The following is a 14,948-nucleotide window of genomic DNA, read 5'->3' as shown; positions in this document are numbered from 1 at the left end:
TAGATTAATAGTAAGCCCTCATACATTTATCTATATATTTCAATGATAAATTCATAAAATGTATTATTATTATTATTATTACTGTCCAAATGTGACTTTTTGCTAAACTAAAAATAGCCAATTTAGTAACCAAAACATGGTATGTGGAACCTTACCAAGCAAGCACATGGAAAGTAAAAATCTTACTTTGAACCTTAAAATGTAATCAACATAATATAAAATAGAATTTACTGAGTTTATAAACTGTTTGAAAGGCATGAGGTAGTGGATATGTTGCCCCTTGGAACCAAAAAGACTTGGTTTCAAACCCTGCCTCTGACATGGACTGGCATTATGATCCTAGGAAAATCACAACTTCATAGTACTTGCTTACATGACTCTTTAAGACTACAAGTTCAAGGGAAGTTACCTTCATTGGCAAAGGGAATTATCTGGGAGTTACCTATACTAATAAGTTATTTTAAAATATTATGAAATAAAACTATTAAATGGTTTAAAAAACATAAGGCTTTATTAATTTAATTTTGATCCATACCAGTTCATTGGTATAGAGAACTTCAAGAGTTGAAACCACTTCTACCAGTATAGATGCGCAACTAAATTAATCCACTCCCAAGCTTAGAGAGTTGCCTGAGCTTCCGAGAGTTTAAGTTCCCTGTCTAGGGTAAAATAGCCAATATGTTTTTGAGGCTGGACTTAAATCCAATACTTCTTAATTCCAAAGTTGGCTCTTAACCCACTTTGCCATGCTACTTATTGAGAGGTTATTCACCATTTCCCAAACTAATCAAATTAGCTAGATTTCAATTAGATAAATATTCATATTGGACTGTAATATATTGAAATGTTTATGTGTAGAATTAGCTTTCTATGTACTACAGAATTTAAATACGTCATATCAATAATTTTTGAAATCATGACTATTAAGTTCCATCAATATGAAAATGAAGGTGTTCAGCATCAACCTGGCCATATAGTTGTTATTTTTTTAGTTCTTTTTTTGTTTTCATTTATATATATATATATACACACATATATATATTATATATATATATATATATATTTTATATTATATATATATTAATATGTAGCCTTCCTGATCTTTATGACTTCTTGTATATTGTTGGCCACTTATAACCATTTTCTAAAGCAAGGTACTTTCTATGCAATAAAAACAGCATTCACTCTATTTCCATAGTATACTAGCACCATACATTTAGTGATAGAAAGGATCTTAGAGACCATCTAGTGTGGCCTCCTCAGTTTACAAATGAGGCAACTGAGGCCAGAGGAGGAGGAAGTGAAAGAGATAGAGACAGAGAGAGATAGAGAGAGACAGACAGGATTCAAGCTTAGGTGCTGTGACTTGAAAGCCATCTCTTTCCAATGAATCACATTCCCTCTATCCCATATTATTATTTGTAAAGTCTAGAATCCATTAGATAAAAGCAAAGCAACTCATTTACTTTCATAGACTATTTGATGTTAGAATTCCAAAAAAAAAAGATAATAATTCCAGCCATACTTCACACAAGATTTTTGAGTTTTCAGTTTATCTCGTATCTACCTTCACAGGATTATTGTGAGGATCAAGTGAGACAGTGGATGAGTAGCACTTTATAATGCCCTATATAAATGCCAGTTACTATTATATAGACAATGTTTATATGTGTATGTATATACACAGATGTATGCATATGTATCTTTAAATTCTTTCAAGTAAGGGACTTTTTATCTCTATAGCCTTAGCACCTACCACAGTACTTAATGAATCTTCATTGAATTAAAGTATTTCATAATGACTTTGCACCTTAAAATTAAATTTATTATAACTGTTAATAATTTACTTGTTAATTCACTTCAGGAAGCATTTATTAAGCAGCTACTGTATACACAGCACAGTGTTAGCCCCTGTGAATGCAAAGACATGACAGAAAATATTCTCAAGTTGTTATTGGTTTTTGTTGTTGTTGTTGTTTTGTTTCTTTTCTAGGCAATGGGGTTAAATGGTCACACAGCTAGTAAATGTCAAGTATCTGAGACTGGATTGGAACTCAGGTCCTCCTGACTGTAGGGCCAGTGCCCTATCTATCCACTATTCCACCTAGCTGCCATTCAAGTAATTTTTGATCTGAAAGACATGTATGACTATACAACCGAAAGGAAAGGGAGATTAGTCCTTAGGTGAAGTCCAGGTAATAGTCTATGAAAAATTTGCAGAGGAAATTTTTCTTTTAGCTGAGAAGGTCAGGAAAACTTTCATGGAGCAACTGGAACTTGATATTGAAGCTTGATGGAAGGAAGTTCAAAAAGAATCTAGGCATGGGCAATTGGGTTTTAGTATCATTATGAAAAATAAGAAGATTGCTGTGTCATTGGACAATTGAATCTACTTGCTAAATGATTGAGCTAATATGATTAAAGTTTGCACCTATGTGAAAGAATGAGGCTTTCATTTTATTCACTTTATACTTCATGTCTATGTCCACTTTTCCAAAAACAAAAGAGCAAGGTCTTCAAAAATGAAAACAAAGGTTAAAATTCCCATGAAAGACAAACAATATATTAAATAACTCACCCTTGTCATTCTCCTCCATGTGATGGCTAATCGCTTGAAATCAGTACACTATTAACATTTCAATTCCTAGAAACATTTATAAGGTTAAGACAGAAAACTAAATAAGTTGAAAGCTGAAAGCTGATGCCTTCTGTTTCTGTGGTATTGGAGGAGAATCAAATGCTAAATAATATCCTTTAGCAATGTGATATATCCAACAAAATCATGGATATCATGAATCTTTGTTGTTACAAAAGGAAGCAATTTATTTAACTTTCTCCCATTTTTTCTGGTTTATTAGCCTCATTTCATTTCCATAAATTATCCTACTACAAGAGGAAATGATTAATTGAAGATTGCTTCCTCAAAAACATTATTTCTTTTCATTAACAGCTGCAACATATTGCAACATTGTGTTCTCCAAACATACTGTAGTTATTTTAAAAGAAACCTAATGTTTTCTTGCTCTCAAACATTTTGCTCTAACTATTCTGATTGCAGTACCCATGAGGAATCATTATGCCAATTTTAAAACTACACCCCTCTTGTCTATTGGTATAATTTTCATCATAAAAGTTTGCTTCCAAAACCGATTTCTTCTAAGTGTGAAATATATTTCTCAGTGCATGACTGAGAGGGGTTGTGGAATTTCCTTCCTCAGAAATCTTTACAAATTGGGCAGCTGCCCACTGGCCAGGAGATAGTTTAATGCTAGTAGAGATAGATTTAAGTAATAGCTCAGGATACTTTCTATCACTCATTCCACGCTTTGTACTTAGGAATATTTCTGAGATTATATAGTATGAGAGATCACTTGTTATCTACCATGACTCAATCACTTGGTTAATTACCCCCCTCCCTCCACTTACCAGGGCATTATTTTCTAATTCTGTCAACATAATCTAAGTAAGAGGTAGCCAAATGATCTTTTTTTGAAACTCTCAAGAAAATGTGGTTATTGGATATTTGCTGAAAAACTATTGTATATTTGGATGAATACTGTCCTCTGGTCATATATTTCTAAAGTGGCATGTGTGGCAAAACTGCTACACTACTGGGATATTAGAGTTCCATCATTGTAGAGAGGAGAGAAAGCTGGCACTGAGCTAGGGAGACATGGGCTCAAAATACATATTGGCTCTGTTACCCTGGGCAAGCCACTTAAATTCTCAGTCATCCAGGTAGCTAATAATGGAGTGAAGATGCTGACCTGCATATCAGCATTGACCCTGGGCAAGTCACTTAACCCTGTTTGCCTCAGGCTCCTTATCTGTAAAATGAGGTAGAGAAAGAAATGGCAAATCACTTTGTCAAGAAAATCCTAAATGGGGTCACAAAGAATCAGAAGCAACTGAAAATGACTGAAGAAATTGGAGCAAACAAACAAACTCATCTGGGAGTTGCCTTGACCAAGAAAATCACAGCTTTCTCTGATCCCTAATTGAACCATGTGATAGTAAGGGGTGTGGTAACTCACCATTTGCAGACACTAAGGCTCTTGCAGCTTCTGACTAATGGGGCTTAGAGCAGCAGATAGCTTTTCTGGCCCTTCCAAGTCTGCTGCTACCCCTCTGCAATGATGGTGGAAGACATGTAGTGAAAGGCAAAAGGAATGCTAAGAATCACCCAAGGTGCAGACCACCTACAAACATTAATTTAGTTGTTGGCACTCAATGTGAAATCTTTGTCCAGAACCAAAGAAAAAATACATTCTTGGAGGAGCACAATCACCTTCAAAATGACAGTGTTGCTATAAAAGAAATTAGAATGTCTTACCTTTTTTGGATTGCTTTCCATCTACTTTGCATGTTTTTTTGTATGTACATAGTTCTTCAAATTTTCTCTATTTGGACACAAATTCCTTGAAGGCTGGGGATATATATATATTTTTTTTCTTTTCTCTGTAATCCACAGTATTTAGCACAACGCCTACCACATAGTAAGCACTTAATACGTGCTTTCTAAGTGAATTAATCAGAAGACTTAAAGAAGTTGTAAGTAGAAGGCTAGTTTACAGGTTCTGTTGGAAGGGCAAACAAGAGAGTGGTTATTGTTGGTTTCATGAACTCAAAAGAAACAAGAGACCTGTGGAACATTTGCTTATTTTACTTTAGAATGCTCATGATGAACACAAGCAAACTGAAGATCATGCAGTATTACAACCTTTGTACAAGCTTCTGCAAAAGATTTAGTAGGGAAAGCACATGAACAACCTGACACAAAGCTCTGAGCAAGTCAACATCTACTGCGACACTTGCTAACTTTGGTGTGAAGTTGGGTACTGAGACAAATGGAACTATTAAAACTGTTAGAAAATATGATGAAGAAGGGACCAAAGGCTTGTCATACTGTGCACCAGATAACACAACAACACAATGAAATTGATTATGACTTAACATGCAGCTCACTTTGTATAGACCATGGGTGGGGGACCTGCGGCCTCGAGGCCACATGTGGCCTTCTAGGTCCTTATGTATGGCCTTTTGACTGAGTCCAAGTTTTATGGAACAATTTCTCTTATTAAGAGGATTTATTGTTTGAAGGGACACACCTCAGAACCCAGACAGCCATAAGTGGCTTCAAGGCCACAAGTTCCCCATCCCTGGTGTATCCTATTTACTGGTTAGAGGACTAATCAAAATCTGCCAAATCCCCACCCCCCAAAAAAAAGATTAAGATAAGAAAGTCACTCCTCTTGGCTCCAGGAATTGTTTTTGGCTGCCCCCCTCCCTGGAAACACTCTCCTGGAACACTCCTTCCTCTGCTCCAACTACTGATTTCTCTTGCCTGCTTTTGGTGCCAAATAAAAACTCATCTTTTACTGGAAGTCTTCCTCACCTCCTCTCTATTCTCCTGCCTCCCCTCTGTTAATTCTTTCCTATTTATCCTGTAGATAGCTTGTTTGTACATACTTGTTTTCATGTTATCTCCCCCATTCAGTTGTAAGCTCCTTGAAGGCAGGGACTATCTTTTGCCTCTTTTTGTAACCCCTACATTTAGTACAGTACCTGGCATGTAGTAGGAACTGTATGCACACACACACACACACACACACACACACACATATATATGATTGATTGATAGATAAGACACTAGGTACAACTACAGATGATCCAACTACAAAAATGAGAAGTGGTTTTTTAGAGAAGTTTAACAAATACAAAATGGTTACCAAAGCAAGAAAGGCAGGAGCTCAGAAACTGCTTTAGCCAGCAAATGAGCTTGACAGCCATGTAACATTGAGTTACAGTAAAAGCTTATTTGCAAAACTTCAAGGAGGAGCTGGAGGGAAAATTGGGAGTGGTATTATCTCACACAAGGAATTACTTAAGTCTTATCCTAACTCTCCATGGACTCCCTGGGGACCTGGCCCAAAGGGCTCATTTCTCTTTCTGGCTATGGCCCCACCTCAGTTCTTTAATCCAAGGAAATCTCCTGAACAATGCTTAGAGAACTCATATCTAGGAAACTCTTCTAACTCCCCAACATGTATTCAATATATCAAATCCATTGAGCTTTCATGGTCCTTATAGAGTCACTGACAGAAAGGCACGGGTAACATCTATTGAGCTAGAGTATCCTGAGAACATTTAATAGAACTCCTTGCCCAGATTTTTTGTTGTTGGACCAAAATAGTCATATTGAAAATGATAATAGAACCACTACATTTGGACTCTACCACCATATACCTAGGGATAATGAAATATCAGTTACCACTGAAGAAGATGAAGTTGGGAAGAGTAGTTATTTGAGAAATGAATGTGTACCAAAGGATGGTGTACCATATATAGTTTTAAAACAACATATTTATAGTAATGTTTCATAGGTCTTACTTTTTTTTCTCATGAATTAGATTTGCTATATGAAAAAGGGGTCAGATGAATATCTATTAAAGGAACTTCACACTTTGGAGAGACAATTTTTTTTTAAAGCATAAAAGTCGGAGTTGGGGGAAAAAAGTTAGAACCATTGGTTTATTTGAGACTATAGGCAACATGACATAGTTAATAGAGTGCTGGAAATCTTGGAAATCACGAGATCTGGGTTGGAATCTCAGTTTGGGTTCTTACCTGCTCAGTAACCCTAAACAACTCACTCAAATTTTTAGAATTGTAGTTTCTGCCTCTGGAAAAATGGGAGTAATAAGTAATACTTGGATATCTCCCTCCCAAAGATGTTGTAAAGAAAATCCTTTGGGAAACAAGGTACTATATAAATGTCATACTGTAGGCAATATGTTGAAAATTGGAGTACAAGATGAAGGATAATAGAGATGATCTTTTTAGGGAAGCTTTAAACTCAGCATGAGAAGTTTAAATCTGATAAGAAACACAATAGGTAACTGAAGGGAGAGTTGCTTTGCCAAAATTAGACAAGAAAATATTATTTTATTATTAAGAGCTTACCTGCAGGGGAGATAGTAAATATTTCTTTCATATTTCTGCAAAGTCAGCTTGTCTTGCATGTAAAAATATTTTTCAGTTAAATTAACCAGGTGCAGGTTTTGTGGAGTATCCTAATAGAAACAGAATTGTACAAGGTTGTAAAAAAGCCTTTTTTTTTCCAAATGGGTTTTACTAAGCATCTCCCCATGTGATACCATTGATCTTAAATGTGTTTCATTTACCACACTGAAGGAGGTTATGTCAAGGGTAAAGTAACAGAACCTTTCTTAGGAAACTGGTTTTCCTCTTCCTCTACTTTTATTACATATTATTTGAATATCTTTTTTTGGTCTTTCTTTTCCAATTCACTAACTCTTCAGTATAATAAAAGATAGAATATTTATAACCAGTTCCAGTGGAGAGCTGAGTTACATCATAGCTGTAACTCTTTTCTGAAGTATTCAAAGACTTTCCCATGTGTGGCCTCCCAACAAACCTACGAAATATTTAGGCGCAGTTGTTATGTATTATAAACTTCCTGGCAGCCCCAGGCCACCTCTTGTTTAGCAAAGAAAGATGCAGTAGAAATAGATCAAATCCTTGCCCATGTGGTTAAATTCCTTCTGGTCACTTCTCCATATCATAATGTACTGCATTCAGAGTACTTTCATACATTCATTTCTTATAGCATATATAGTTTTATTCTACACAGCATTGTGCTAATAAAATATTACTTTCTAGCAGGTTACCTCTCTGCTATGTGCTTCATATAACCCAAACAAAACTGACTTTGTCTTCATAAGTAGGAAGCTCAGTTTTCAGGCCTTTACTACTGTATGCTTTAAATTCATTGCTACTCTCAATCAGTTTGGAATATCATACGAGTTTGACAATAAAAAGTGATTTTTGAAGAAGTAAATGCATTTGGGAATTGAGGATCATTTTCTTACTTTCCCCCCATTTCATTTCATTTTTTTTTATCAACTGACAGATAACTACAATGGCCACGGTTTTGAAGAAAAAATCATCTATGGAGTAGAAAACAGTAGCACATTCTTGGAGTGCAGCCCTAAGTCTCAACGTGCTCTAGTATATTGGCAATTCCAAAGGCAAAATGAGGAACGGAAAGAAGAGGTACAAGAATATAAAAGATTTTATTCTCCAACACTTTTACTATTAATGTCTTCCTTAATAATTTCCCTTCATCTGCCATAATGGGAAACCTAATTAGCCTTTTTCTTTTACCTTACGAAAAATTTTAGAACTATCATACATGGCCTATTTTCAATCATCAATTAATCAATCAAAAAGCATTTAATAACTACTTATCATATGAAAAGCATTGTGATAACTTGGAGAGATTAAAAAACCCCCAATAATAGTCCTTTCCCTTCCCTCGTAAAGCTTACATTCTAATGGGGAGAGGAATTACGTACATAAATTGGTAAAGATAAGTATATATTTTTAGTGGAAGCAAAGAAATTAAGAGCTGAGGCAGTGAAGGAAAGCCTCTCTGAACTAAGTGGACTTGAGTTCATACTTGAAGAAAGCTAGGTATTTTAAGAAGGGGAGATGAAGAAGAATATTCTAGAAATGGAGGAGAGGGGAGTTGATACAAGGGTGTGAGGATGGGAGATGGAGCATCACGTGTGAAGACTAGCAAGCAGGCCAGCGTGGCTGGATCACAGCATTTGTTGAGGAAATTAACGTGTAAAAAAACTAGAAAAATAGGAAAGGGCCAAATTGTCAAGAGTCTTAAATGCCAAATGAGAGATAATACAGGTAATAATGGCTACCTAGCTATCTTTCTGCTGAGTCCATAAACTCAGACAACCTTCATTAATTGTTATCCTTTACCTGCCTCCAAGGCTTGCGCCGGGTTTATTGGTTCCTAACTTTCACTTCATCTTCACTTCTTGTTAATTACAATCATGCTGCTTTCGGCTCTAGTCTAAAATTTCCCCAGAGAAGAGGGGGAAATATGAAAGCTACCTATTGTACAAACATGAATCAGGTATGAAGCCAATAGTTCATTCCCCCCCCACACACACACAAAAGGAAAGCTAAGCAATAAGTAATCATAGAAAATTAGGATAGAATCCATCAATTTATCTCTACTAGCACAATTAGAAAATTCATAAGAGCATTTCCCCTTAATGTAACTAATTGCCAAGCTAGTTTTTTTGTTCACATAGTTGTCCCCCAGAACAAATTTTAATGTTAGCATCCCCTCTCTCCATTATATATTTTGTCTGACATGTATCCCACCTGCTTAAACTCTCTAACTATTCATAATCACTGCATAAGAAATTTGGTTGTTCAACCATACTTTTCCTCTAAGGAATTCTTTCTTTGATCATTTTATTTCTTTGAAGAGGAAAAGTAACGTAGCAAATGAAATGCACCATGCAAATGCAGAAACTAAATCATTGGAAAATATTAAGATCTAATATATCTTCATATTATTCTGTTGAGCCTTTGATTATGAGAGAAACACAGTTGAAGAAGCATCTGTTGTATTAGACAATGCAAAGACGCCAATTTGAGAAAATCAAACATCTAATTAACAGAAGGCCTGTTAGCAGGCCATGACCATTTCTGTTTTTATAAATTAGTTCCCACCAGAAAGGTCAGGGAATATTGTAGGCCTTCAAAAACTTTTGAAAAAACATCACTATCAACACCTAGATGGTTTTGCTGATGAATAAAATGTGTTAGATGAAAAAATGTCTTTAAAAGGGTGACTAAACAGTAGAAATATAATCATACAGTAAAGAAAAAACTATAGAGGGAAAATAATTGCCCCCATATCCTCACTGAAGTATCAAGTGCAGTCTTTTAGTCTGTGCTATATATGTTAGGTAGATGATATATTAAGTAATTGTTAATATTGGTTTTATACTTACAAATTAAATAAATGATTATTATAAAATAGATAATTGATTTGTTCAAAATAATATATTTATAATTAGAATTACTAAAACTTAGAATATTTTTAACTGATGAGATAGTATCATCAACATTATTATTATTATTATTATTATTGTTATTATTATTATTATCATCATCATCAATAATAATAAAATGTACCCAATATGGTTTAACCTCTCTTGGCTCAGTTCTGACTCCCTCAGTTGTTAAAGTGCTTCTTTCAGCCTATCTTATTACAAGTCTATTACTGACCAGGTTTTGCCAAAACATGAACTCCAGTATCACTGTCCTGTTTCCATACTAAACTTGCAACTTCACCCTTCACCCAAAATGATATTTCTTTCCATTAACATTCTGTTTTAGGAAAACAGGATCTTTGATTCCTTCATCAATTATTGTGACTGTAAAAAGTATTATTTTACAAAAAACTTTTATATAAATAATTATGAATCTAAAATAACAATAATAAAAACCTTTGTAAAATACAACTAGGCCTCATATTGAATAAAAATCTCCAGTTGTATTGGATGGTAATAATTGCCTTATTTTATTCTATAGAAGTACTTAGTATACTGTAGAAGTATGCTGTATACAATTTCCATTGAGATAGTTTTACTATCATAGTATGTTTAAAAAAAATAGAATTTAAAATGCCATAGCTGAGATTTAAAATGCCTTTTCTTTTTGTCACACACCAGATCCGAGTGGATGACCGTATCATCAAAACTGAACAAGGCCTTTTGCTACGTAGTCTACAAAGGAAAGATTCAGGCACTTATCTCTGTCACGCAGTGGAACATGGCTTCATGCAAACTCTTCTTAAGGTGACCTTAGAAGTCATTGACACAGATCACTTAGAAGAGCTTCTTCATAAAGACGACGATGGTGATAGTTCTAAGTCCAAGGATATTTCAAATAGCATGACTCCCAATCAGAAGGTCTGGTATAGGGACTTCATGCAACTCATCAACCATCCCAACCTCAATACAATGGATGAATTCTGTGAACAAGTTTGGAAAAGGGACCGAAAACAACGTAGACAGAGGCCAGGCAATTCTCAGGCAAATAGTAATAAATGGAAACACCTACAAGAAAATAAGAAAGGTAGAAATAGGAGGACCCACGAATTTGAGAGGGCACCCAGGAGTGTTTGAACTGCATTACCTGTGGAAACCTCACCTAAGTAGAAACTTGTTTAGACAGATAACTGGAAAAATGCAATATACATGAACTTTATCATGGCATTATGTGGATGTTTACAATAGTGGTAAGTCCAACTGATTTCCACCAGATATAAATTAAGTCCATGACTAACTTTCCTAACAGACTCCTTCCCTGATACCAACATCTAATGGAGATTCAAAGATGAACACAGATATTCAATTTAGCTGACAATGTTTCCTACAAAGATTCCATTATACAGGTTTTGCTTTCTTGCCTGAGACTTAAAAGTGTCATTTGCCAGACTATCCTTTAAAAGAAGGAAAACTGATATCAGCAATGCCATTTTTATTGAACTAAGCATTTAAAAAAACCTGCATGGATTTACAAAGCTGATTAATATTCTGAAATTGGTTGGACACGAGGATAATTTTTATCTACCAACACTCTTGTTTATACGTACTGGAGGAGTAAAATGATACCGAATGAAATGGTCTGTGGAAATATGAAAAGCAAAAACCACCCATCACCCAGAAAGAAAGTGGAATACACTGATCTACTACTGATGTCTTCTTTCAGCTTTGGTCTAAAGATGTATTTTATTAAAACTATAATTTAAATGTACCATGACAAATATGCAGTAAAACTTAGCTCTTTTCTAAACTAGAATAGGCTTTTGTCTTACAAATATTGTACTTTCTAATTATTGTTTTAAAATTCCAATTGTGTGCTGCTTTTTTTTCTCATTTGGAAAGTTTTTCAGCCAAGTCACAGAGACAGCCCATATGTTTTATAGAGAATATGGCTTAAACAGTTAATCCTTAAAACCCAAGTATAGAATATGCCTTAGTTCTTTGTTGAAAGAAAAAGAACAGAAGCCTTTCACTCCCTCCCCACTCTAAATATTACCTTTAATAAATGTCAACTCTATAATTTCCTGACCCCCCTCAATAGAAACAGCAAGGAATTTGGAAAAAATATATGTTAATTGTTTGTTACAGATCAGTGAAGAGTAAATGAAGCACATGTTACTTAAAAATGTTAACCACTATCTCCAGTTAATTGAACAGAAAAAAAAGTGTTCTTTTAATTGTGTCTATAAAGGTAGAAAATCCCCACAAAATAGTTCACACACAGCAAAGATTTGTCTCTTGGTTTCAATGGGAGTCAAATAGGAGAACTACGAAAAGGTAACAAACAACTACATTATGAGATCTTCAGTTCTTAAACAAGGTTATGAAGGAATAGTGCCTAACTCAGTGGAGACCCATAATACCAGCAATGCCTAACTACCCATAATTCACATCTCTTGGTGCAATAGTTTCTCTTTAATGAGCATGCCTCTAAATTTCAACAGGACTTACTTTTGCATATAACAGAGTTTTTTGAAACATGAAAACACTAATTTCCTAAAACAGCTTTGAGAAAGGGCATGCAGAATCAAGAGTTTGTTTTCCATATTGTCTTACCATTATTCACTGGGAATTGTTGTTTTTAGGGCTCATTAAACCATCAGCAGTAGAAAACTATTTTTGTATAGCATTGCCTTTTCTGGGGGATCTATCCCTAGGCCTTTTACAATTTTCAAAAAGGAGAAAAATTGTTGATTAATGAAGTGATATCAGAGTTGTAACTACAGTAGTTTTGGGATTCTAATTAACTTGTCACTAATTTCTCACTTCAGAATACATTGAATTTAGAAAATCCCAATAAGCTGAAGTATTTCACAGATTGTAGTCAAGGTTTCAGTCTTCATGATGAATTTGAATAATTAGTTTGGTGGCATGTGTTTCAATAAAAGCTAAAAAAATAGTTTGAATTCAATTAGAAATCTTCATTGATTAATATGATGTTGGTGTGCCATTTCACAATCAAGATAGATTTCTTTATAGAAAATCTTGTATGAATTACAAACAAAAGAAAAAAGAGGGCTTCAGAAAATAGGTCATGCTAGCATTTTTCATAAAATATCTCAACTATACTAGGAAGGTAGTATTGAATTTCATTCTAAATTTGGACATCTTGAAGTTGAAAAGAACTTCTTTACTATAACAGAAGTATCCAATGTCTTATTAACCTTCAAAATAAAGGATGTGAAGGACTAAAGATTGTGTAATAACTCCAGGGATGCCCTCCAATTTTGGAGTGCATTTTGATTTCATTATGCTATTATTTGGAAGAAAGGATACACTTTGATAAAATATTGGCTGGCTTGACTCAGTAAACCATTAGTTCTAGGTTTTCAGGTTTTCTACATTTATTATATCAGTAAATAATTCATTTCATAGTCAAAATTTTCTGCCAAAGTGTATTGAGAGAAGGCAGTCTGCATACGCAAAAATAACTCAATTAATTTTTGTTTCAATAACCTTCCATTTGCATATTCATGGATCATTGGAAATGAGATTTGCTTTAAAAGCTCATAGAAACTATGAGGTTCAAAAGAAATGTAATAAAACTATATAGGGAGAGATAATGTGCATCACTGCAGAACAAAGTTACACCTTCATGACCTGATTAAAGTCAAAGTTTAAAAAAAAGAAAAGTAAAATGCATGTGAATGCACATTTAATGATCATTTTATGTATTATTTAGTGGATTTCAATGGTATGTGTTAAATAGTTCAGTTTTTGCTACCTACACATTAGCCAAAAGAGATGTAAATACTTTTGAATAGAAAAGAGGGTACACTGTAAAGTACTGCTATCTATAGGTACTCCATTTCAATGTGTTCAACATGCTTCTAAGATGCAAGGTTTCACTATGCAGGTGATAAGGTGGTTTATGTGCTTTTTAAGGGCAGAAGGTATGTGCCCATTCACTAAGCATGTTCTTTGCCAGATAGTAAAATGTTCCGTCTCTGTATTTATCACTGCATTTCAGATGGGAACTAGAGAACTGGAGACAAAATGTAAATGAAACTGCTGCTGTAAATTATTTCTTTTAGCATGTATTCAGTTGTTAAATACACATTTCTTAAAAATATTGGAATTTGGATGTCTTTACTCTTCCCACCAGCATCTAGTGTGAAAAAAGACAAGCTGGAAGGGTCTTTGGGATCAAGACTAATGATGTTAAAGAAATCAGCCCATTGACTTCCCTCAGTGTAGTTATACTTGAGAGATGCTAATTATGATCACGTGACATATGTGTTTTTTTTACCTGAAATGTTACCAATTTAATTTCAGCATCTAACGTATAATATATGGTTGAAATTCTATGAAGCTTTTTTAAAATCACCCTCACGAACAAGTTTTGGTTTACCGGAGTTCTTACAAGAAACAGTCTCTTGAAATGTCCTATCCCTCATTTTGATATGTGGCTACTCTTTAAGTGTGGAATAATTATCATTACTTTTCTAAAGTACTTACAAAATATAATCTTGTTTAAATGCAAAGCATATCTTTCTTAGGACAAAAGTGGCTAAAGTTTGGATAAGATTAAATGAAAAAAAATTCATCTGGCTTTAAACAGTATGCAAAACATTAGAAATATATATATATGCTTTTTTTAAACAAAGATCTATGCTACTTAAAATAATTGGCATCACAATTTTCCCAGGTTGAAGTAACATCAGTTGGATATAAAATGGCTTTCTTATAAAAAAATAAATAATTAAAAAAATTTTTTACCCTTACTTCATGAAAAGAGACAACATAATGCATTGGGAAAAGCACTAGATTTCACATCAAAAGATCTGGGGTCAAATCCTAGCTTTTATATATAAACTATGCGAAACTGGGGAAGTGTCAAGGACTCAGTATTTTCATTTCTAAAATGAGAGAGTTGACTAAATCATCTCTAAGGTTCCTTTTTAGCTCTGCATCTATGATAGTACATAATAATTTTAACCAAGTTATATTTGATAAATCACATTTATGTACTTCAGAGATTCCTCAGAGTAGTTGCATAAG

The 14,948-nt window shown here is 34.3% G+C and overlaps 1 protein-coding gene across 2 annotated transcripts in view; it reads left to right on the top strand.

Annotated features, from left to right (window-relative positions):
- Positions 1–14,019, top strand: part of SEMA3A (semaphorin 3A) — a 645,372-nt gene extending 631,353 nt beyond the window's left edge. For both annotated transcript variants that reach the window (XM_020999770.2, XM_020999769.2), the window contains 2 exons: positions 7,934–8,076; positions 10,572–14,019. In XM_020999770.2, coding sequence (XP_020855429.1) covers positions 7,934–8,076; positions 10,572–11,027 — 599 coding nt within the window. In that variant the 3' untranslated portion in view covers positions 11,028–14,019. The remainder of the gene's footprint in view (positions 1–7,933; positions 8,077–10,571) is intronic.
- Positions 14,020–14,948: the final 929 nt, after the last annotated feature.

Source organism: Phascolarctos cinereus, unplaced genomic scaffold (assembly GCF_003287225.1).
Source record: "Phascolarctos cinereus isolate Bilbo 61053 unplaced genomic scaffold, phaCin_HiC Scaffold_1;HRSCAF=81, whole genome shotgun sequence".
Classification (NCBI taxonomy): Eukaryota; Metazoa; Chordata; class Mammalia; order Diprotodontia; family Phascolarctidae; genus Phascolarctos; species Phascolarctos cinereus.
Note: the sequence above shows the minus strand (reverse complement) of the source record. Positions and strands in the feature narration are given on the sequence as shown.